Source organism: Limulus polyphemus, unplaced genomic scaffold (assembly GCF_000517525.1).
Source record: "Limulus polyphemus unplaced genomic scaffold, Limulus_polyphemus-2.1.2 Scaffold1821, whole genome shotgun sequence".
Taxonomy (NCBI): domain Eukaryota; kingdom Metazoa; phylum Arthropoda; class Merostomata; order Xiphosura; family Limulidae; genus Limulus; species Limulus polyphemus.
The window spans coordinates 110,116-135,200 of NW_013667431.1; the positions used below are offsets into that span (position 1 = coordinate 110,116).

The window sequence follows — 25,085 nt, forward strand, 5'->3', positions numbered from 1 at the left end:
AAAGTTGAATTTTTTAAATTTTTTTCCTCTGAAAAAACAAGGGGTGGGGGGGGGGTCTGATTGAGGTGTTTAAGATTGCAATAAAAAATGGTAACATCCTTTCCTTGCAGCAACAAATTCACTTCATTCAGTTTTTTAAAGATATCTGCAAGATACACAAGTCTCAAAAGCCATGAGGTATTTAACAAACAATCTAATAGTCAAGATAATTCACAATAAAGCTGAATAAAGTCTCACAAGCTTGCGACAACCACCTAACCTCCATATACAGAGATTAAAAACCTCCATACAGAGCTGTGTGCTGATACCCATTTCTTTACACAGAATTTTAAATAGTCTGGATTTCAGTGGTCAAGTTTTAATACAATTGATAACTTGCACTGCCTCATCCAGCACATCTTTAAGAAACTTAGGCATACTTTTAATGGCAAGTGCTTATCTGTGGAGAACACAGTGACAGCTAGCGCAGCCTGGTCCCACTGTTATGATCCATGTTACAACACCTGCTGTTTTCTCAACCACTACCCTGGTATCATCACTACACACATTAACACATTTTCCCAACTAATTTCATATCTTTTCACGAAGTTGTTAATGCAGTTGAATATTTCTTCATCAGTTGTGTTGCTTTGCAAAGATTCACATAAGAGCAGATCCTCCTCAATAGATTTATTAAACATGTATGGCACAAATACCAGCAATACTGCAAGCCCTGACATGTCATCTAGCTGTAATGAATATGCATATATTTTATAGTATCTTTCATGCAAGGGCCCCCAAGTGGCACAGCGGTATGTCTGCGGACTTACAACGCTAGAAACCGGGTTTCGATACCCGTGGTGGGCAGAGCACAGATAGCCCATTGTGTAGCTTTGTGCTTAATTTCAAACAAACTAAATTCATGCAAGGTTTAATGAAGGTTTCTCCCAATGTACATGCTTCTCCTATGAGGGCACTGAAATAGCTTACTTTGTAAGATGCCTGTGTTGCATTTTTGTTGTCTGTTTTGACGGTTTTTAACAGTGAGGTTTTGCAGTCTGTATATGCATTAACCTATATGTTGAAAAAACTGATGTATTTATCTTTATATTTGGAATGATTTGTTTCCAAATGTTGTTGCAGTTTAGCAGGTGCCACAAAATTGTTGGATAATATTTTATTGCACTAAGCCTCAAAAGCGTCTTTATTTCCAATGCACATAAATCCATAAGACAAATAGTTTGTCATACTTGTGTTTCTTATTACTTGCTGCTAATTCAGTTGATTTGAGTGACAGTTGCTTCATTTTGGAAAGATCATTTTCCAATATTTCAGCAGTAAAGTGCTGCAGTGGTCCAACTTCAGCCTCAGTTAATATATCAGAAGAACTTGTTTTTCACTTTAAAGTTCCTTGTTTTAGCCACCGATTCATGGGTAAGTAGTATCAATATTTGAAATCACTGTAATTTTGTAATGTTACAAAATCTTCACAAACTGAAACACTGCACTCGTCTATCACTAGCACCTAACTTACAGTGAGTCATCAATTGGGCTCTGCCTGTAAATGAAATAGCCAATGACAAAGGGAATACAGGGTGATACGAGTTATGGGCTGACGAGGTTTAAACCATGAGATAAAAATGTAATGTCATACTTAAAAGTATTACACTCAGCTCTTCATAAAAATGAGACTTTTTTAATAAATCTTTTAAGCTTAACTACTTAAAATGTTAGGATAGTTTAGAAAAAATCATGCATAAGGCACTTATGAAAGTACATTGGTTTTTATGAAACACAAAATAAGAAATTGTTACACAGTACTTTCTCCCACTCAGTGAAAGTTTTTAAAATAGCACAGTTCTTCCACTTCATGATATAGTTAAATATAGATATATGATGTCTCTACATGAAAGGTATATTTTTCTGAATCCATTAAATCTTATTTTTTGAAACAGTACAATTTTAATAATGAATTATGTAACAGTTCCTTGTTAGAAACTTCAATAAAATCAATTCTAAAGACAATCCTGTATTTAAACTTGATTTTAATTTTCTTCATTCTTTTGCTTGTAGTGGTCCTTTACTTTCTGAGTTTTGAAATGCTCTCTAAAATTGTACTGTTAGCCCCAAAAAAGTACAAAAATTAAAGAATTGTGTCATCTGAGGATGTCAACCTAATGATGATATTGACTTTGACCAGGTATATTGAACTAGTGATTTAGTGAAATGTGGATGGAACATGAAATTGTTTTAGTAAGTTTTTTTTTTATATCAAAATTTAAGAAAATTACTTGATGTAAGGTCATGATATCAGCAGCAGCAGCATATACATCTCCGAAAAAAGATAACTAATCTGTTGTTATCAGGTAAGCAACGTACATAGCCTAGATATACAAAGCATATTTAATGGTATTGTTTGTTGAACAAGTACATTCTGAAAAGTGTATTTACTGTTGTTATATGAGTGTCAGTCACTATTTTGAACTTAACATGTGCTATAATTTTTCTTATGTATTTTTGGAAACTCCATAATATCTCCCGAAAATAGTTTTCATTTTGCATTGTATTTCTGATTATATGTAGGTGGTTCTTGAAGATGAAGAGAAGTTTCTAAAACTGTTAGAGTTATTGGGTGTTTACCAGGAAGAAGGCAGTTGTTTAGTCTTTGTTGACAAACAAGAACATGCTGATATGCTTCTACGTGACCTCATCAAGGCATCATACAATTGCCATGCTCTTCATGGTGGTATTGACCAGTTTGATAGGGACTCCACCATCTGTGATTTTAAAGCTGGAAAGATTAGTGTTCTGGTATGTTAAGTGAAAGTTTGAATCATATGCATCTGCTTAAATATAGTCGTGTGTTATGGGAATTTTTGTAAATTGAACTCTTTCACTATGCTGTTATGAATTATCACTTCAGGTGCACCATTACACTGCTACATTTAAAATTTAGTTAACTCTCTCAACACGGGGTTGGTCAATTTGACCGACCACATGACCTCTTTGTATTCCTTTAGTCTTTATAGATTTGATACTTCTAACTTTCAGTATAATGTGTGTATATTCACAAAATTTGGCAGACTTTCAGTTAACATTATAAGTCTTTCACATACAAAAAATCATATTTTTTAGTGAAATATTTTTAATAAACTAAAATAAAGATTTGTCCATGAAAACTTGAGTATTTGTTTTGAATAGTTTGTGTGCAAAGTAATTTTCATGTTAAGATTAAAAATACTTCATCTCAAAAATCTCAAATTTCCTTTGTGTAATCCCTAAAACCTCCTAAATACATTTCAAACGTTTTCTTTCAGTAAAACTTTATATTTTATCTGTTATATTCTCTACCCTATCTCTATATGGGATCAGTCAAATAAATCTAAATTGCCCTTTTTTCTTTAGGGAATGACTTCAAATTGTAACATAAAACTACATTTGTTTATCCTAAAAACTTTAAACTCATAACAGTATACATCTATTTATAATTACATTTTCAACTGTGTCTAACTACTATTCATGCCATTATAAGTTGTAAATTATTCGGGGAACATGCATTTCACGTTACACTATTGAATTACATTACCCATGAGCTGCTCGCGTGCATGTTTCATTAATTATATTTCTATTGTTATTATTATTTATTTTACCTAATTTAACCTTAAATAATCTATAAAGATCCCTATTTTTACATTTTTAATTACTTTTATAATAATAAATAAAGAATAAATTTGAAAAACAAGAAATAAAGTACTTACTCATGTCTTCTTTTTTCTTTCTCTCGATTGTCATTGACAGTTAACCCTACTTTTTTTATACTAATGGTAGTAATGCACTAAATTATTTTTATTTAATTAAATAATGCACCAAAGAACATAGACTAATAAAAAGTAGACAATTTCCCCTAACTCTCGAAAGTTTTCTGGCTTTCTAACTGTATGATCAGAAGCATTACAAATTCATCCAAGCAAGTTGTTAACATTCCCACTGGAATGAATATTGTAATCTGAACGAAGGTGACAATATTCTGTTCAGAACACATTTTAAAATATGTCATTTGATAGATGAAAACCTTGGCTTTCTATTGGTTATAAGTAATATATAATTAAATCTAAGAGAGAACTATTAACAAATCCTGAAAGAGAGGATGTGGCAGGAGGGGTCTGATTTTTTATTTGATAGCTCTATAACCAAACAAAATTGAAGGCTATAAAGATTATGGTTTGTCTGAGCAATGACGATTTTATAGCGAGTAATTTATGTTTAATTACTTTTTGAAGGGGTGGTGGATAAAATTGAGAAGAGAATATACCTAAAGAAAATGTGTCACACTAAGGGAAATTCAGAATTTTTTTTTAGTATTGCCTTATAGAATTAATAACTTAAAATTTTATTCTATTAAAATATGGATTATTAGCTGAGATTGTATGCTATACTAATTGGTATAACATAAACAAAAAGTAGTTAAATAAAATATGTAATGTAAGACACTAAAACTTTGTCATGTGCAGTATAGGATACCCATGGCAATAGGGTTAAAGAATATGATTCTGATGTGTTTCAAGAAACTACATGCCAGAGAATAGTGTAGAAAGAAATGATATTATAATAATCTATAATGGTTATTTAGTTAATATCATAGAAATTGAAAATCCCAAAGCTTTTGTTTTTGTAGTGTCTGTAGCTTACATGAAAATTGTCTATGGATCCACAGATTTCTGCATTTCTTTGTAGACAACAGTCTATTTCTGAGATAAATGCAAATTGATAAATCCTTTTACATAACTCATAAATGTAATGTATTTTGTTTATTATAAATGAAAGAATGACATGAAATATTGCTGTACTTTTTTGATTGTTGCCTTTGAGAGATTCCCCATAATTTCAACCAGTCCAATGGCTTGTTATTTATAATGTATGTCTTTGGATTTGAAGAGTTTTTACATCCAAGGGAATGTCATAGTATTAACTAATCTGTTAATTCTTCTGACCTATCTGCAAATAACTTCAGTACAGAATGAATATTTAAATTTTTTTTTCTTATTTTTTCTTCAAAAATCAAACAAACAATAGTTTTGTAGTAATTTGTGTCTCATATGAGATGTATGCTCGTTGTTAATTACTAACATTATTTTGTACATACAAAACTACCTTAATCATTGTGTTACATATGTGTTTGATATTCTTTGAAGTGCTAGAACTCTGTATGATTTATGACTATAATAATAATAATTAGTGATATGAACCTTTGGGTTTTTAATGTTGGGTATGTGACTAATGTATTACTTCGGTATATCATAGGCTTTCATGATAAAATTATGTAAAATAATAGCAAATTGTCTTGAGTATTAAAACAACTTGCCAGTCATTTGTAACAAGATTTGAAGATTGGACACCGTGTGTTCAGAAATCATTCGTAACTAAATAGAGGTGTGAACATTTTTCTTGCAGCATCTATTAACATTTATTTTCCTACTGAAACTAGTTTCAATTTATATTATGCTTGGTGAAAGTTATAGAAATATTTTTCTGTAATAAGACATGAAAGTATAGTTAGGGTTGGTATGTATAATAGTCTAATGCAATGTAAACAATTATTCATCATGTAAGTGTTCTGTAATGCTTGTGTAACTTCTTCAAAGGCCAAATGAAAATAAAGAGAAATATATTAATATAATTTAAATTAAATCTGAGTTGATAAGTAAAACGTAACTTTCTGATCAATAATATAAAAAATATATGATTTACTAGTGTCTGTCTGTTTTAGCAAATATTTTCATTGTCTATGTTTGTGGTTGTATGTACAACAAGAAAATTTATAATTTTGTTGGCAAAAAAAATTGTGGATACATTGATGAGGTTTTAAGCAAACAACATAAAATTAGAAATTCTTAATGTAACATATTTGAACTTTTTGGATGTAACAATATTCCATAACATAATTTTGGAAGCTAAAAATTGAATTGATACAAATGATAAATCAAATTCTATGATTTCTTTTCCCCCATACAAGTCTGATACTTAGAAAGTTTGTATCAAGCTTCAAGTAGTTTGAGTCATCAGTCTTAGTTTGTGAAATTTCCAATAATGGGTACATCAAATTAATGCACCCTGAGAAGAAAAGAGCTTAACTAGGATTACAAAATTTAAAATGTGAATGTAATATTTGTCTTGAAAGAGTAATCTTTTGTTATAAAAGAAGATTGTTTGAAATAATATTAAGAAATAAGTGCTAGATCTTTGGTCTCTACAATAATCCTATTTGTACATAAAATTGTGTTTAGATCAGTTTTTGGCATGGGTATGGGTCAAAGTGCACGTCAGAGTTTTTTACAGAGTTGGATTCAGAATTTAAATAAACAAGTTTGTTATCAATGAATGTGAATACTTTTACATTTAAATGTAGTTTCTAATTCAATTTTTTTATATTAAACAAGTATTTAATTAAATAAATTCTCAATCTTCATTCTACATGTTTTGTCTGTTTGCTCTGAATTCTCTGTATCAGATTTTTTCTTCCCTAATATGATTTTTAGAATTTTCTCCAATTTGATACACCAACAATAGGTATTGAAAGGCCAGAATTTAAAATAAGAATGTCATGCCTTCTTTATTTTCTAATCTATTGATAAATTTGTGATGCCCACACAAGAAGCTCCTCCTAACCTTTCATACTTTTGAAAATACTTATTTACTCATACTCACTTGTCATTGGTACATGTTTATAATCAATAGAAAAGCTATTTTGTAAAATAGATGACTATGGTATCTTTATATTAAGTTATTTTGGTAAAAGGTACTATTTCCCAAGCAGATTTTACTGCCAGTGTTCCAGTAAGTAATGTAAATTTTTAAACCATTTTATAAGTCAGTTAAAAAAACAAATAGATTATAGTAGCTTTGAATCATTCTGTTTTACTGTTTGAATTCTTGTTTTTATTTTGAATTATTGTTTGGACAACCATTTCAGTGAGAAAAAATTAGGGTTAATGAAGACTGACATTTGAGAAGAAAAATAATGAAGTCCTTGTTTTTTATATATTAATATACATTTTTTAACAAAAGAAATTATAATGTAACAAATGAAAACTTATTAGGTTAGATAAAAAACAATTTTTTCTCCTCAAGGTATGATGAGGAACAATACATAGATGTTGTATAAATTAACCTGAAATTTTGTTTACCCTAAACTCTCCACACTACCACTGGATGATTTATTGCTATTGAAAGTAGTGACCTGACTCAAAGAGCAGTAAAACAATAGAATTAAACAAAAACAGATGTAAACTGTTAAAATTGGAGGCTCTATAGGATAAATAATTGTAATTTTGTGTTAAAATCTGCAGTAACTCTTGAAAGAAAAAGGGTTTACTTAATATTTTTTGTGATAGTTACAAGGCTGATGAAATGGACCAAGCCTGTATAGTGTTAACATAGAGAAAATAACTGATAAAATATGAAGCTTTACCCAAAACTTCTGATATTCATCTATGAGGTTCTAGAGGTTATGTAAATGAAATATGAAAACTATAAGATGAAAAGGTATTTTTATTTTTAACATGAAAATCACCTAGTCAGTCTGAGTCAGACTGATTAAAGTAAATACAGACAAGTATTTAGAAATACTTTATTAAAAGTGAACAAGATACTTGTAATGTTTACTAAAAACCTATCAAATTTCATGAAGATACATAAATTTATAAGTATAAAATCTATTGTAAACATTAATTCTTCAATAGGGCTTACTTCAAAGGATCGATAACATACACGTAGGATTAAACCTTACTTTCTGACCAATTTAGTAAGGTAGAACTTCCTTGTTTTTTAAATCCTATATTTTTGCTAAACACCACAATTTTCAGTTTGAAGTAATTTTATATACCTAGATTGCTACATCTGTGGCTGCAAGAGGATTGGATGTCAAACATTTAATACTAGTCGTAAACTACGATTGTCCTAACCACTATGAAGACTATGTTCATAGATGTGGGTAAGTCATATGTGTATCAATGAAAGTACCACACTGATTTTTCTGGACTTGTACAAATAGTAATGTTCAATAAGATTATAAAGCACAACTGGTAGCTTTCTTGTATGCTTGTTTCAAGTAAAACTGAATAGAATATTCCATTAGTATGTATGGTTTCTTAAATACCTGTATATTTTTTGTTTAGGAACTAGTTATAAATCATATTTCCTCTATGTATTTCAGTACAAATTTATACTTGTTGTGATGCCTAATCACACATTTTAGTCCAAAGTTATGCTCTATCCATCACCAGGTAATTATTAAGTAATTGAAATAAATAGTGATCTTGAGCACTAAGATAGTTATTTAATTAATTGATATATGAGGTATTAAAAATATCTGAAGATTTCAAGCATTGCAGTTCTCCAGGTAAATAAATGGAAATTTATGGATATTTTATGGGAGAATGCATATACTTTTATGTTATTACACAATGATGCATGTAGCAGATGTGATTGTGTTTATGCAGATGTGTTGAAATACCAGATTTTATGTTTCATATATAATATTCATAGTTTTGTTAATTTCACTTTTGACTACTTATATTTCCATAAACAATATCTAGGAAACCAATGAATTGAGGTTAAATTGGTTACTGTTTTCTTGTAATTATTTTATTAATTGCTAATACAATAAGCATTGTCTTCAAAGAAAAGGATTTCACAGTTAACTTGCAAGTTATTTTATCAAATACTTCCTTACACTTTTCTAGGTTATTATTAATATATTTATATTTGAGATCACCATTGTGAGTTTTTCTAAATGTTATGCTTACACTTAATTGATTTTCAATCTATATGAAAGAAATGTTGGGCACGTGCTTCAAATAGTATATACATATTTTTTTAAACTAGACCAAATCTTCTGTTGTATGAATAGTTTTAAATAGACCAACAAAGAGGTTTGTAAGAACTGTTATACCTGAAGAAATGCATTTATTTACGTATTTCTCAATAAATAAAATCTATAAAAGAATTACTCTGTCAAAACATTTGTTTATTTAATGAAAGTATTCACTAAATTTGACAATGAATAAGAAAGTAATGCCTAGATTTAATATAAAAACATTTTTCTCTATCATGACATTTCTAGTTTCTCCAACAATAAGGTGGTCTTTTTTTCTAAAACTAATTCAAAAGCATTTAACTACTAAAAGTTTTAAAAACATAATTATCTATAAAGGTATGGTTTCCAGATAGCTCTAATAAAGATATTTTAATATAATTTTTAGCTTGTTGTGAGGAATTAAGGGCATACTTAAATAATTATCAGTATTTTATTTTTGGTATTATTTTGCATAAGTTTAAAATAAAGTTAATGACTACCACTTTTTTATGATACTGTGTTATATTGTAGCAGGAACTGATTAGCTTTATTTTTGGTAGTATGATGTTTTACTGTAGTAGAAAATTTACTTGCATCTACTTTACATGTGTAACAGATAGTTAATTTTTAACAGGCGTACAGGACGGGCAGGAAAGAAAGGCTATGCTTATACATTCATCACTCCAGATCAGGGTCGTTATGCTTGTGATATTATCAGGGCTTTAGAACTGTCTGGTAACCCAGTTCCAGCTAATGTTCAGGAACTCTGGGAGATGTATAAAGTCAAACAGGAAGCAGTAAGAGTTTATATAGATATAAAGAGTTATATAAAATGTTTCACATTACTTCTTAAGCAAGCATTGCATGTTCTAATTGGAAAGTACATTTCTTATCCACACACTTTCAGTATTCAGTGATATTATTTTCTCTCAATAACTTAGATTTGTTTTGTAGCAAGTTTTTTGGTATACTAAACCCGTGTGCTCTCTTTATTTAAAAAGAGAATAGTTCAGTCTTTATATTGATTTAATGAACTATTCTGTGAGTGAACTATTGCAAACAGCTTTTGAATTAGTAATTTTGCTAAGAACAAATACTTGTTATAGTAATTAAACAGCTGGTGAATTTACAAAACAAAATTAGTGTAGTTTATTCAGAAACCTCTTCTGTTTTTTAAATACTTTCTTAGATTTGTTTTACAGCAAGGAAATATGTTTGTTCAATCTGTAAAATATTGAATATTTTGATACAGGTAATTTTATATATATGTTTATTTACAATACTCAGAATTTTTTCCTTCAAAAAATATTTTACAAATAACCAGTAATTTATGTGTTCAAATTATGTATGAAATTATATATATATCTAAGTTGTATGGGAAAAGCCAACAGTATAGTTCTTTTTATTATCCCCCCATCCTCTCCACCACTGAAAAGGACAATGACTACAGTCATCCATATCCAATTATCCATATCTCTGTTATCTGAGATCCTTGATTATCCACTGTTTTTTCTTTCCCCCATATATACTCAAAATAATTGTGCTATTACAATTCTAGACAATAATTCACGTGTTTTGGAGAAATTGCTGCTCAGAAATTAATTTTCTTTGCAAATGTTTGGGTATTGAATTATATTTGGGGTTTTTGCATGAAGGATCTGGCGTAGGTTCAAGCCTAGCCTTGTCTCTTTTATTTTTTAGCTACTAAGACACAAATACAAAATATTGGTAGCTTGGTTAACTTTATTTGATTAGTGATCAGAAACATAGTATACAAAAAAACACAAAATACAAATTAAAATTTCTTTAACATTTCATTCAAAATATTATAAATTAAAACAAGTAAATTAAATATATTGAGAATATTTTACTTAGATTAAACAATGGACTAACTAATGAGATACACTAGTGCCTTGATTATCCTCTGTTTCTGTTATCCATGATTTTTTTGGTTTTCCCACACCAGTGTATTTAGAAAAACTTTATGCATTTGTTAATATTATGAACATCTACATTTAGGAAGGAAAGAAAGTAAAAAGCAGTAGTGGGTTCTCAGGTAAAGGGTTCAAATTTGATGAGGCAGAAGCACAGTTGGCCAATGAAAAGAAGAAATTTCAAAAAGCAGCTTTAGGTCTACAAGATTCTGATGATGAGGATGCAGAAGCTGATGTAATTTGAATTTTTACTTTGTTTATTATTTTAAGTGTTTCGTAATAAAGAGACTATAAGGAGTGAAATAGCAAAACATCTGTGTGTGAGCTCTTTGGAACTTTATACACATTTTAGTTTTATTGTAGATTTACAATGGCATTGTTGAAGAGGCAATTATTTAAAGTTGTCACAATAATCTCAAAGTCTCCGTGATTACTAAAGTTATTTACTTGAAATTCTAAAGAAACTTTTGATAGTAAAGTTGCATTAATTTCAGGTAGATATCTTAGCAGACAACAACCTTGCTTGTAGCATCCATGAAAATGAAATGGGATATTGGTTTTGCATTTGGTTAAAATACATACTTTTAAATCATACATCAAGTTATGTAGAAAACAGTTTTCTTGATTTTTAGCTTTATAGACTTGATAATTTAGAAATATTGATGGCTTGGTAAAAACTATGCGATAAACTAAGATATAATGGTTTCAACTAGCAATAAATTAAAATGACATTTTTTTTGCAATAAAACAAGCATCTTTGGGTAAATTCTTGTATATAGGAGAAGTAAAGCCATTGCTATGTTACATTGTAAAAATTCATTGTTTCAGTTACATATTAATGACATCAAATATGTCTCTCAGAATAGAATTAGATGTTAAGAGCATCATAGTCAGTCATCAGAAAAATAAGGCATGTAAGAAAGCATTAGAAGGTTTCTGGGGCATGTTTTGTTTTAGAAAGTGTGATTATTTGAAGTAGTCTTTGTTTATAAAAAATAATGCATATTTCACATGTGTGGTTAAAACTAGTTCGTTGTATCCTACTAAAAGTAAGCAACTGCACGTTGATGAGGCTACTACCTTGTCACACACATAATGTAGCTGTAATCATTCACACTTAAACCATTCCTCTGTAGAGGAAATATGTGTTATTTGTTTATTTAATTTTATTATATCAAATCTTTTTCTTACAATTTGATTAATACATGACATAAATTTTAATACCCCATCATTGCCAGTCTAATCTATTATAAGTATATTCCTGTTGTTGCTTCTTGTATCTTAATTTTAAGTAACAATCATTTATGTGTGCAAAAGCAGCATGGGACTAAATTAGATTTTTTTACAGTCATTTTCACATTATTAGTGTAATTGTTACACATCAAATTAATCTGTTTATATCTTTTATAGTTATTCAGACTTGTACTGAGATATTTTGTATTGCAGTTCCTTTGTTTGTTTTTAGTATAAATGTTATTATTCTGCATTGAATATTTTTATTATTTTCAATTTAATGTTTCTATGCATAGTATTAGAAGACGTTATAAAATCTTATTGTTTGTAATGCTAGACTTCAAAATTTATCTTCATAAATCATGTTGGAGGCAGTCTAATGCTCATTCAGAATTGGGTACACTGTCGTAATTATATTAGAATAACTTATTTGAAGACTGGTTTCAGTATTGATTGCTGTCACAAGAAAATTCACACTAGGTTGTATAGAAGTTTGATTGGTTTGTTCCTGAATGTTTTTAATGTGACTTAATATTTTGATCTTGAAAGCTTATCACCTAGCTTGTAATTTTTCTTACTTTAAAAATGAACTTTCAATATCAGGTAAGTGCTTATAGGTAACTATTATCCTTTGCCATTCATCAGTGAAAATTTAAGGAAATTGTTGAACATAAATGGCCCTATTAGCACTCTTGCTGTTGAAAGATTCTGAATAACATTGTATATATATATCATTTTTGTTTTCAAAATAGACTTCACAATATTCATGACAAAGGTTTTTTTGCAGATTAGGCCTAGATGCATCTATTTATAAGACAAAATTATGAAACACTCTTTATCAACTGCATCAGTTATTTAAAGGTTATCATTGTACTTGTTTTGTATGTAAAAAGACCTTGTGTCTTTGAAGATGTATTAAGAAACATTCAGAAGTCCTCACTCAGGAAGAGAAAGCATTTCACCCATTCAAAAAAAGAACAATAACATTGCATTAACAGCTGCTACTGAACCACGTTCTTGAATAAAGTAATCTTTTGGATTTAATACTTTTTGTTATTATTATATTTATATCTTGTAGATTGACCAAGAAATTGAAACATTACTGGCACCAAAGAAAAGAGTGAAGGAAGTCACCATGGCTCAGCTAGCCCAGATAACAACAGCTGGTAATTTATCAACAATCACTGGGCCCTCTGCTGGCAGTGCAGAAAAGCTAGAACTGGCTAAACGTCTTGCATCTCGCATCAATCTTCAGAAGAATTTTGGTTTGGATCCTAAAGGTGCAACACAGCAAGCTACTGAGGCTGTTCTTAAAGGACAAATGTCAACTCCGCTCATATCTGTAAGGCATCTACATAGATTTTCCCTTTCATTTTTTATTATTATTTTTGTTTTTTACTATTAATACTCTTCATTTCTATTACAACCTTTAAAAAATTATATAAAATTAACCACTAAAAATGTATATGAAGAGTTTTGAAATAGTGACTTAACTTTAAACATTAAACCCTTTGGTATTACATTTCTTCAGTTTTTTTTTTTTTTGTAAGATTTTAGTTACATTTTTGTTTTAATTATAAAACTAGCTGAAATTCTTTTGAGATTTAAGCCAATAATATTCAAAACCTATAATAATAATACATTGCACTTGTGATGTTAAAACCCCCTCTTCATTTACAGCATATTAGCCACAAGTGTGATGAAGTATTATTGACAGTTACCAGTCTTTTAAATGTAGAAGATTGAGATTTATAAAAAATAATGAAAATGACATCAGCTTTTACACATAATATCAGGCCAAAACTCTGGCAGAACAACGAGCTGAAAAACTCCATGCCAAACTCAATTACCAGCCTAAAGCTGAAGATGAAGATAAGGATGAGGAGCAGTTAGAAGCAGAAACCTTCAAGAAATATGAAGAAGAATTAGAGATAAATGATTTTCCTCAACAGGCTAGATGGAAAGTTACATCAAAGGTATGGGCTGAAAAAATAACACTTGATTAGTTAACTAGATGATATGTCACAACAAGTGTATGCATTGGAAGAATAACACTTGATTGGTTAACTAGATAATATATCACAACAAAGGTATAACTTGTCAAAATAACACTAGATTTGTTAACAGTATAATATTCCACAACAAATATTTATATATTAGAAAAATAACACCACAATTGTTAAATAGGTAAGATATCACAGTAAAGGTAAGTGATGGAAGGATAACCACAGATTGGTTAACTAAATAATATGTCGCAATAAAGGTATCTATTGGAAGAATAGCACTAGAATGGTTAACTAGATAATATGTCAAAATAAAGGTATCTATTGGAAGAATAGCACTAGAATGGTTACCTAGATAATATGTCACAATAAAGGTATCTATTGGAAGAATAGCACTAGATTAGTTAACTAGATAATGTGTCACAATAAAGGTATCTATTGGAAGAATTGCACTAGATTAGTTAACTAGATAATATGTCACAATAAAGGTATCTATTGGAAGAATAGCACTAGATTAGTTAACTAGATAATATGTCACAATAAAGGTATCTATTGGAAGAATAGCACTAGATTAGTTAACCAGCTAATGTGTCACAATAAAGGTATCTATTGGAAGAATTGCACTAGATTAGTTAACTAGCTAATGTGTCACAATAAAGGTATCTATTGGAAGAATTGCACTAGATTAGTTAACTAGCTAATGTGTCACAATAAAGGTATATATTGGAAGAATTGCACTAGATTAGTTAACTAGCTAATGTGTCACAATAAAGGTATCTATTGGAAGAATTGCACTAGATTAGTTAACTAGCTAATGTGTCACAATAAAGGTATCTACTGGAAGGATAACAGTAGATTTATTAACTAGGTAATATGTCACAACAAAGGTATGGGTTGGAAGAATAACACTACATTGGTTAACTAGGTAATATGGCAAGTTAGTATTAGACATACTGAACACTGTAATATATTAAAAACTATCAACTGATCTGATAGTACATGTACTGTAGTTTATAATTTTAAAAAAGTATTTACTGTATATTAAAACATTCAGGGAGCTTTTAAGTCTCATTTCAAGTTTGTTGGCATGAAAAGGAAATTAGTGTATTTTGTTCACAGAAGTTATTTGATACCTTTAATTTTCTTAGCTTTTGTAATGAGATGTGATATAGATTAAACTAGAAAAAAATATCATGATTTGGTTTCATTTTATTAAAGTATTTTCAGTACTCACTTGTATAAAAAAATATTTTCCTTTAGCAGATTATTGTTGGCTTATTTGATAAACTCCTCTCTAGAATCATTGTGTTAAACATTTAAAAATTTGGTTATGAAAAAGAAAGAAGACAAACTATTTAATGTTAGCATGGATTTCTTGGGTGATAAAATAGGATGTACAGCCCAGTAAGTTCATACAAATGATCTTATGTCATATCATTGCTGAATCTGATAAATTAATAGCTAAAAAGTCTTTTAAATAGCTGTAAAATGTTTTAAAATACAAAAACATTAATTTTTGTTTAAATATATTTTCATATGAAAAGTTTTATTGGAATATTTTTTAACATTTTTAAGACTGTCAGTGTTTGTATCTTTTTTTGTGATACTACACATTTTCCAATTTATCTTATTTATGCCCAGTTTCATCCTTATTTTCAAGCACAGGAGAGATGGTGGAGATTTCTATACTATCTAATTTTATTCAGTTTCTCTAATATAAAATTCATAAGCATAAAAAAAATCCAACCTATAGATAACATTGTTTTTCCTTTATGCTTTAGAGTTGTTTAACTTGGAAATCTAAAGTCTGTTACCAGAAGCTCCTTATATAATAGAAATATTAACTTTTTTTGGTAGAATCATCCTTGGTGAAACAATATACATTGAAAAGTGAAGTCCTTTTGTGTTATTTTGATCATAAAAAATCTGTAGTCCAATCGAAATCAACCAAAGCTGTTTTATCACAGGAAAGCTTCTGAGAAATATTAATGAAACAATCAATGAATAAATGAGCCTGTTTTTTTTAAAATTATATTTCAAAAGTACCATCAACTTTCTAAACTAAAAAAAAATTAAACAGAAACTATGTACCTGTTAGGGTTTTAAATATATGTGTGGGCAGAAGATTCTTCTACAGTAGGTGCCTGTGACTTGTGGACAATAAATTCGAACAATAAATGTACAGCACACAATCCACTTGTTTTAAAAGAATATATTCAAAGCAGTTAAATGTATGTACAAATATTCATTACACTATGGATATCACAATTGTATCTCAAACTCTAAATAGTTCTCTTTTTCTAGTCAAAAGTCCACTTAGGCTGATTCAATTACTTTAGAATTCAACTGACAAGACAAACTATTTTTCTCTGCTCTTATCACAATAGTATCAGTAAATAATTCACTTATGCTACCCCATTGGTTACCACAGTTGTATCCTAAGATTTAAATAATTGTTCTCTTTTCATCAAAGTCCACACAGATGGGTTCAGTTACTTTAGAACACCCTTTGACAAGACAAATTATTCTCCTTATCTGTATTAAACTGTGAAACTCACTTTAAAATATCGCCTCTTAAAGCTAATCACTCACACATCGGCTAACTTCACATTTTCTAACTTTTCTCTGAATAAACTTTTTTTTCACTTCACTTGACTTTGTTTGGTTGCCACTATTTATATGTTGATCACTCAGGTCTCTGGAATTTTCTGCAAAATAATACTCTTACTTATATCAACTTATTATTTTGTTTACTGCAATGAACATTTTTCGTTATTATGTTTGTTAACAAAAATACAAACAATCTGAAGAAAATCAATGTCAAACGAATGTGCATCCTCATTCATCCTGATCTTTTTTGTGTGAAATCTACATCTTTTAATCTCAAAACTACATGTTGTGGTCTTTCTTTTATGTATTGCATCTGGAGCATCTTGTTTCAATGACCAGTAGTAATTAGCTACTATGCTGATGTTCCACATTCCATGATGTCTTGATGAAACCTGTTCCCTTTTTCTTTGCTGATGGCACCAGGATTTTCAGGGAAATAGCCAATATGTGAGTGTAAGAAATGAACTTTCAAGCTCATATTACAACTCAACTCTTTGAATTTATCGAGCATGTTATTGACAATATTTTCATAATTTGGGTCCTTATTGTTTCCTAAAACTTTGTCAATAACATCTTTAAAGGCAATCCATGCTTCTTTTTCAACTTTCCTCATTGTCCCTTCAAACTTTATCTGAAGTCACTTTCCTAATCCGAGGCCCAAAAAAATCCCTTTTTTAAGTTTTGCTTCTGAAAGAACTGGAAGTTGTCCACATAGATGTATGAAACAGTCATCATCTTTATCTAAGGTCTTTACAAACTGCTTCATCAAGCCTAGTTCTATATGAAGTGGAGGTAATAGAAATTTCTTTTTGTCAACCAAACTTTCATGTTCAATGTTTTTCTATCCTGGTATCAGGCTGACTCTGTGTAGCCATTGCTTCTTTATCCAGTGCTGATTTCATGCTTTGCTGTCCTATTCACACAAAAAACATGGAAACTATGTATAACCGGATTGTTCACCCAACAACATACAAAGAACTTTTAAATTTCCACAAAGTAGCCAACCTATTCTTTGTATTTGACCTTATTTAAAAGAAGTTTGAGATTTTCATAAGTTTCCTTCAAGTGAACCGATTGAGCAATAGTAAGAGATGCATATGTGTTGCTATTGTGAAGACTTTAGACTTATTTTGGAGGAACCAATGAACAATTGCCATTCACTTGCTTCATAGACTGCAGCTCCTAGCATCGGTATTAATTCAGCAATATTGTTGCAATAAACCAGTGAGCCTTCTTGTAAGAATATGGTATAAACTCTCTTGTGATTTCTGTACCAGTAAAATGATATCCCTGGAGAAAGTAAGTTCTTAGCCCGAAGTCTGGACCCCAAAATCTCTGAAGAATCCTTTGAAAAGCCCAAATCTCTCACCAAGTCATTAAGTTCACCTTGTGTAAAAAAGTTGTGGTTCACCAGACCTTTCAGGTTGAAAACAATCCCTATCATCATTTCTATTGACATCAGATTCTGAATCAGATGGAACTGTATCAAGAGTCTTTAGTGGAGTAGGTACAGATACATCAGGTCCATGAAAAACAGGTCTTGTAGCAGATTGAAGGTTTGGTTAAAAAATTCTTTTTATTTCGAGTGTTGTAGCCTTGTACATTACACGAGCAAAAATAGCATTCACCTAAATGGTTTCTAGGCTCACGCTAAACCATTGGAACTCCAAAAGGACAAGACAATTTCTTACCTTTAATCCATTGTTTCAATTCTTTGAAACAAATGGTGCAAATTTTGTGCAGAGTCCATGATTTGTCTTGGTCCCCAAGTTTTATTCCAAAATGCACAAACAAACAAATACTATCCAGAAATAACACGTCATGAGGCCTGTGAACCGTTTACATACTAGCAGTGTGTTTCTTATGGGTTCTAGAATGATCAATAAGACTCCTACATGGTCAAGAAAAATCTATAGTCAGTGGTTGTCAACATTTTAAGCATAACAAAATGTGACCTGATTTCAATGAAAATGATTCACTTATGTAAAAGTACATATGATGTTTTGTGAAAATTCTGTACGTGGTGAAGAAAAATGGATATCATTTTCAGATTCATTGTACATGAATTACTGTAGAACTTGTAAAATTTGAAGACAATAAAACCAATGCAGGGCTGTGTTATTAACAAGTATCAAGACCTGCTGATTATCCATGTGGTTCAGTGAGAGTAGACATGAATAATTTCTCTAAAATACGAGTAATTAGATAAAGTTTGTGGCTATCTTCTCATTTTAGGCAATCCAAGGTACATTTTATTGTTTCAAAAGTGGAGACTTGTGTAAAAGAAAACAGATATTTTAACTAACCAAGTTTAGAAATAAAATATAAGCATTGATGAAATTTTCATTTTGAAGAGCTAGTTAATTTCAGGTAGTTTGTGTTATTGTACCTAATACTAATATGATATTAGAAACTTCTTGCTTTTTCATAAATATCCTTTCAAGTTGATTGTGCACTACTAAGAAGGCCAGGTGTAAACAAAATGACTTAGTTTGTCATTATAACATCAAATTGGTATAAGAGTTGAACAGTATTCGTTTTATTTTATTTTGTTGGATGGAATATAGTTTTCACTGTTAATAATATCATAGTGTGATTTACTTTACTTAATGGTTTTAGTGCTTCTTAAAATATTAAGCTGATTACTTTATACAAAACAAAGGTAACTATCACAGTGTTAAGTTCCTTGAAAGTGATCAATTTAATAGTGTTAAACATAATTTAGTGTTAAAAATATATTTTTAACAAATCAGTCATCAAATTGGATGTTTGCTTGTTGTTCAGGAAGCTCTAGCACAAATTAGTGAGTATTCTGAAGCAGGAATTACTGTTCGAGGCTCCTACTACCCACCTGGAAAAGATCCAAAAGATGGTGACCGCAAACTCTATCTGGCAATTGAAAGCACTAATGAACTTGCAGTGGCTAAAGCTAAGTCTGAAATTGTACGTCTCATCAAAGAAGAACTCATCAAAATGGTAAGTATTCTTCTCAGAAACAACAACTCAATGAAACCCAATTTAGTAAAACATTACAATAGTTTCTTGCATTGTCTGCACTTAATTAAAAGATCTATTTGTATTGTTCAAAATGTGTATGTTTCGTGTGTAATTGATTGCAGATAAGCTGTGAAAAAGATCCTTTAATAAAAATAACTAATCATTATTGCTGTTATATCGTAAGTATAAATAGTCTTTTTTTTTCCTCAGCATAGCAGCTCATAGAATGGCTGTGAGTTTGTTTGTGTTTCAAGCACAAACTTTTAGCTCATAGCTTCATCATTTCTTGACTGATTTGAGATCTAATTACAGTTTTGAACTCAGGAGGTCAAACCCGTGCAATTGATGTATTTGATCACACCCAACGTCTCATAGATTAATTTACTCCAATCCTACCTAAAATAATTTCAATTTGTTGGTAGGCTGGTAGAGATCCTGAGGAGTAATAGAATTGAATCAGGTATAAATGATGCTGGCACACAAAAATGTAGCTAATAAAGGGAAAAAGGTCTCATAGATTAAGTTACTCTAATCCTGTCCAAACGAATTTCAAGTGCCATGGCTATAGAGGATTCATCCCTGTTTAACATTAAATAAGTAAGAAACAGTGTAAACAGTAATTAATAGTCATTTATTAACTAATTTTAACAAAATTCTACTTTGGGTAATTTAATGTCTGTTTTGATTCTTTACAAATAAACTTGGTATCTTTAAAATAGTGATTTAAAGCTTCTAATTATAATTTGTAGAAGAATATTTAAAGTTTTTTACTGGTTAAAAAAGTAGACATTTTGTATTTTGATCTTTATTTTAATTAACATTCACTGCTACCTAATTAAAAATAATCCTTTCTTTCAGCAAAACTCTTACCAGCCGATCAACAAGGGCCGCTACAAAGTTTTATAGTTTTCATAAGTGCACCGGAATACTGTTTTTATCATCATCTTATTCAGTGATCTCCACATGTAAGCAATTGTATAAAATGTATTACATTCAAAATTGACTCCTCAGAATTTTCTTAAGATTCATAACATCATAAATGTAATAAATGAAAATGAAGCACTTCCAAATAAAACAAGTTTTAGCCAAAAATTAATATTTTTATTGTTTATAAAACTGTTTAAAAGAGATGAATTTCCTTTATACAGTATATCTTAACTCTGCAATATATTCTTCCATCTTTTTTTTATTTGATTTTTAAAGAAATATTTGACAAGGTATTAATTAGTACTATGAGTCATTTATGATTTAGCTTATTATAGTAACCTCAGGGTTTTTCTCATCAGTGGACAGTAAGTGTAATCTTTCTTATGAATGACAAACAGAGATATAAATGTTAAATTGCGTAAGACCAATGCAATTAGCTGTATGAACAAAAAAAAATATTAAACATACTTTTTATAGAAAACGTATAACAGTATAACCAAAACTGTTTTGTTATTAAAAACATAACTTACACAGTTTTGTGACCATTAGTTAAAGCATAGTTTACCTTTTCATTATAATAATTTATTAAACCACAACTTACACTGTGTTTAAAACTGTACCTTATTACCAACAACTTCTCTAATGATCAGTGGATATAACAAAAGCTCTGATATAATCGATTAAATCACAGCTTAAACTGTGCTTAAACCAAATAACAAAACAAAATGTAAACTCTTGTTTTTAAGGTACACAGTGTATTCAAAAATTAGCCATCAGACACAAGCCAACCTAATTTGTGTAGTAGCATAACGTTCACTGATATGGATATTAATGATTTGTTTATTGTTGAAAGAATATTTAATAACTAACAGCTAATATCATATTACTGTTAACTGTAAGCAATATGACAGTTTGATAGCTCCCCCAAGTTTTCAATGAAAGTCAAAAGAAAAATCGACAACGTTTCAATAACACATTGAAATGTAAACCATCATCAGGAGTAATACTATCTAGAAGATTGGTTTTCAACCACTGTGTATTATAAACCATCTTATGTTCCAATATTGCCACACAATAGGTCTCGCCACCCTTGATTTCATAAATATTTAGCTTTTTATGTACTTTTGTTAGTCAGATTATAAATTTTATTATAATCCTTTGGACTTGCATTGGAATTGAATTTTCTTATATACTTTTTATTAATTGGAGGTTTTCACCAAATATTATTGACCAAGCTTATTGAAAATTTGTAAATTGGTATGATATTAATTTTCCTACAGCTGTAACTAATGATAATTTTAAACATACAAAAATTAGCTTACTGTTTTCTGGGTTAAATAACCAAAATTGACAGTATTTCTCAAAAACATTTTAAGTGTAGAAATGTATGTACTCTTCCCCTAAAAATTCGTTCTATTTTATCTTTCCTTAAAGATATTTTAAATATTTTCTGTGAAAGTGGTATATACAATATAATTTTTAACTGGCAACAAACTTATATTTGTCAAACTAAGATAATTTTAAAATGCATTCGAGGAGAATCAGTTAGCTGAAAATAAAAATAATGTCATGGATTCATCTTGGCCAAGCATGTTATACGATTTGGTGAGATCAGGTGAAACTTTTTGTTTAATGTTTTTGTGTATTTTAATACTCTTGAATTATATTACATTATGTAAAGAATATTCAATGAATACGTATTTTGGTCTAGGTGCAACCTTACTTAACAATTGGCAGAATGTATCTTGTAACTTGTTTGAGTGGAATTACTCTATGTATAAATAGTGGTTGCACTCCTAGGCACTTTTGATGGCTTACATTTCAACAAACCAAAACATGAAGAGCAAACTTTAAATTTGTTGGTTATACTTAACTTTGCAAATAAAATCAGCAAAATTTAAAATGATATAACTGATATTAACTCTGAAAGTATATCGTCAATAAACTTAGCAAGCTTTTTGTAATCATTACAAGTATATTGTACACAAAAAAGTCAAGTATTTATAATAGAAATTAGTCTGTCAATTTCCAAAGCCTTTACTGAATCAATCTGAGTGCATGGTGAATTTTATACTAAGAATAAGCAATTTTTTCATCTTGCAGTTTTCTTATTCTGTTCACTTAACCTCTAAGATCTCTTAAATGAATATCAAAATTTTTTTAAGGTAAAAGTTTATATTTTATACCTTAACACTAACTGTAGCAAAATTAGTGATGTTCATTGAAATGAGAAATACTAAATAAAATCAATACCTTTTTTAATGAATTGAGATTGCATCAGACAGTTATAACTGTTTATCCCAACAGATTCAGTTTCTAACATTTTTAAATCTGCTTGTTTTTCATTTTTAACTTGACACTGCTCTTTAGACCTTATTTAAGTATATGACGGGCAATTAATCATAGCAAGAGGATTTAGTGTAAACAACCCATCAAGTTAAAATCACATGACACATTTAGCTTGAACTAGTTTCATGAAATCTTTATTAATTTTTACTCTTTTGTTACCAAACATAATAAGTTTCTAATTTTTACTGTTTAGTTACTTTTTTTAAAGATATATAAGCATAAATAAAAAAATATACATAAAAAACAAATTTTGGCCTTACATTAGAGTTGAAGCCTAGTTCAGTCATTTGTGCTCAAGAGTGTTCTTCCTTAGCACTAGCTCTTTTTCATATGAAGTTCTCCATAAAATAATTGTTTCTTTCAAATATGCATTTTAGAACAAAAATATATAGGATACAAGAATAGAATGTTCCAAAACTGTAGTTTAACTCACTTTCTAAGCTATAAATAAGTAAAAAAAAAGTTCTTTTAGCTTTCCATAGCAGAAAAAAAAGTGGTTGTGAACAATGGAACTAAAGTTGAATATCTACTTTCAGGCACCAAAAACAATACAACTGTTTAAGGAATCTTTTAAAGTAAAAGCTTCTCTTTATATTGGTTATAAATAATCTTATAGCAATGTCAGAGAGAAAAACTGTTAGGAGTTAAGGTATGAAACATAATTCAGATTAAATAATGAAATAAAAAAGCTTCAATACATGTAAATAAAGATATTGGCACCACTCTGCTCAGTTTTCTTTCCATTCATCCACTTGATTTTGTTTGTTATTTTGATACTCTGGCAGTACTTTTCAAAGACGTGAAGATCTTTCACCTTTTTTTCAAATGTGATATTTAAAAATACTATTTTCTCAGGGCCTTAAATTCTCTAACAGACGTGGGTCTTATATCAGAAACTTCTAAAAAGCTAGATGTTTCTGTCATTTGTGAATTTTTCAGGCCATTTTTAAGGCAAGCTAAAGCATTCCTGCTGTAACTGACATGGTATTTCCCTGTATTATTTTATCTGGGGCAAGCTATACAGTGTCATGCTGTGCATGTCATAGCATTTTCCTATTTTGTTTTAAGCAATGTTCTAAGAGGCTTTATCATAACCAAATATTGATATCTGTAATATTTATAAACATATATTCAAAGTGTCATAGGTTTATAATGTCAAAATTTCCAAAGCTAAAGTAATTTTTAATGGAAAAGTGTAATGAAACTATATTAACTTGGAGGTTATAAAATCATACTCCTATTTTCTAGTCAATCAATGGTAAGTTTATGGTTTTGCAATGCTAACATCTGGGGTTTGATTATCCATGGTGGACAGAGCACAGTTAACCCATTATATGACCCTGAGGTTAAAGAACAACATAAATTATACCATTTATTGACATTCTCAATCTACTGTATAGTAATTCTGTCTGCTGAAGTATTTTACAAACCTTTTTTTGTTATTACTAATAATTGGTTGTTTAGTGTTTAACAGAAAAAATTTTAGCTATATATATACAAAATTATTGTTTACTATTATTAACACATATATGTTATAGATATTTTTACACTAATTGAATAGTGGGATTTGACCATGTTTTATAATACTCTCATGGCCTTAACTTGCAGTGTGTGATTTTTTGTCACATATTTGTTTTTCTAATGGAATGACTCTTGGATCCACAATCTGGCAAGCTAACCACTTAGTTATGCCTAGTTTTTTGAACTGTAAATCAATCCTTTAGCTGCAAAATTGTATAGAAAAAAACTGAGAATTTTTGAGAATGTCTTAAAACAGCATTTTCCCCCAGTGACTTAGCAGTAAGCTTGGAAGCTTATAATGCTAAGATTTAGAATTCAATCCCTATTCAGCTTTGAGCTTAAACAAACCAAATATAATACATCAGTTTCAAAGCCAACAATTTCCCCTAGTCATACACTGTGGCATTCATCTACAATTTTCTTTTCTGTTAACAAATGAGATGTCTATTTTGCAATACATAGAATTATGTTGTATGTCCTGTTACAATCTGGTTTCTTGATGTTTAAAAAAGTGTTGATAATACATGAATGGAAATTTGTAGTTTAATATCTAATTAATTAAATGTTTGTAAAATAATACAGAGATTGAGTATATTATATTAAATTATCTTTGAGTCTCACCATTTTGTTATAGTGCATGTTGACATGCCCATTCATGTTTATCTGATGCTTATGCAT

At 29.5% G+C, this 25,085-nt stretch overlaps 1 protein-coding gene across 2 annotated transcripts in view; it reads left to right on the forward strand.

Moving 5' to 3' along the window:
• Positions 1-20,609, forward strand: part of LOC106465057 (probable ATP-dependent RNA helicase DDX46) — a 96,231-nt gene extending 75,622 nt beyond the window's left edge. For both annotated transcript variants that reach the window (XM_013925253.2, XM_013925252.2), the window contains 8 exons: positions 2,563-2,790; positions 7,866-7,969; positions 9,468-9,630; positions 10,853-11,002; positions 13,079-13,342; positions 13,797-13,976; positions 19,398-19,589; positions 20,469-20,609. In XM_013925253.2, coding sequence (XP_013780707.1) covers positions 2,563-2,790; positions 7,866-7,969; positions 9,468-9,630; positions 10,853-11,002; positions 13,079-13,342; positions 13,797-13,976; positions 19,398-19,589; positions 20,469-20,516 — 1,329 coding nt within the window. In that variant the 3' untranslated portion in view covers positions 20,517-20,609. The remainder of the gene's footprint in view (positions 1-2,562; positions 2,791-7,865; positions 7,970-9,467; positions 9,631-10,852; positions 11,003-13,078; positions 13,343-13,796; positions 13,977-19,397; positions 19,590-20,468) is intronic.
• Positions 20,610-25,085: the final 4,476 nt, after the last annotated feature.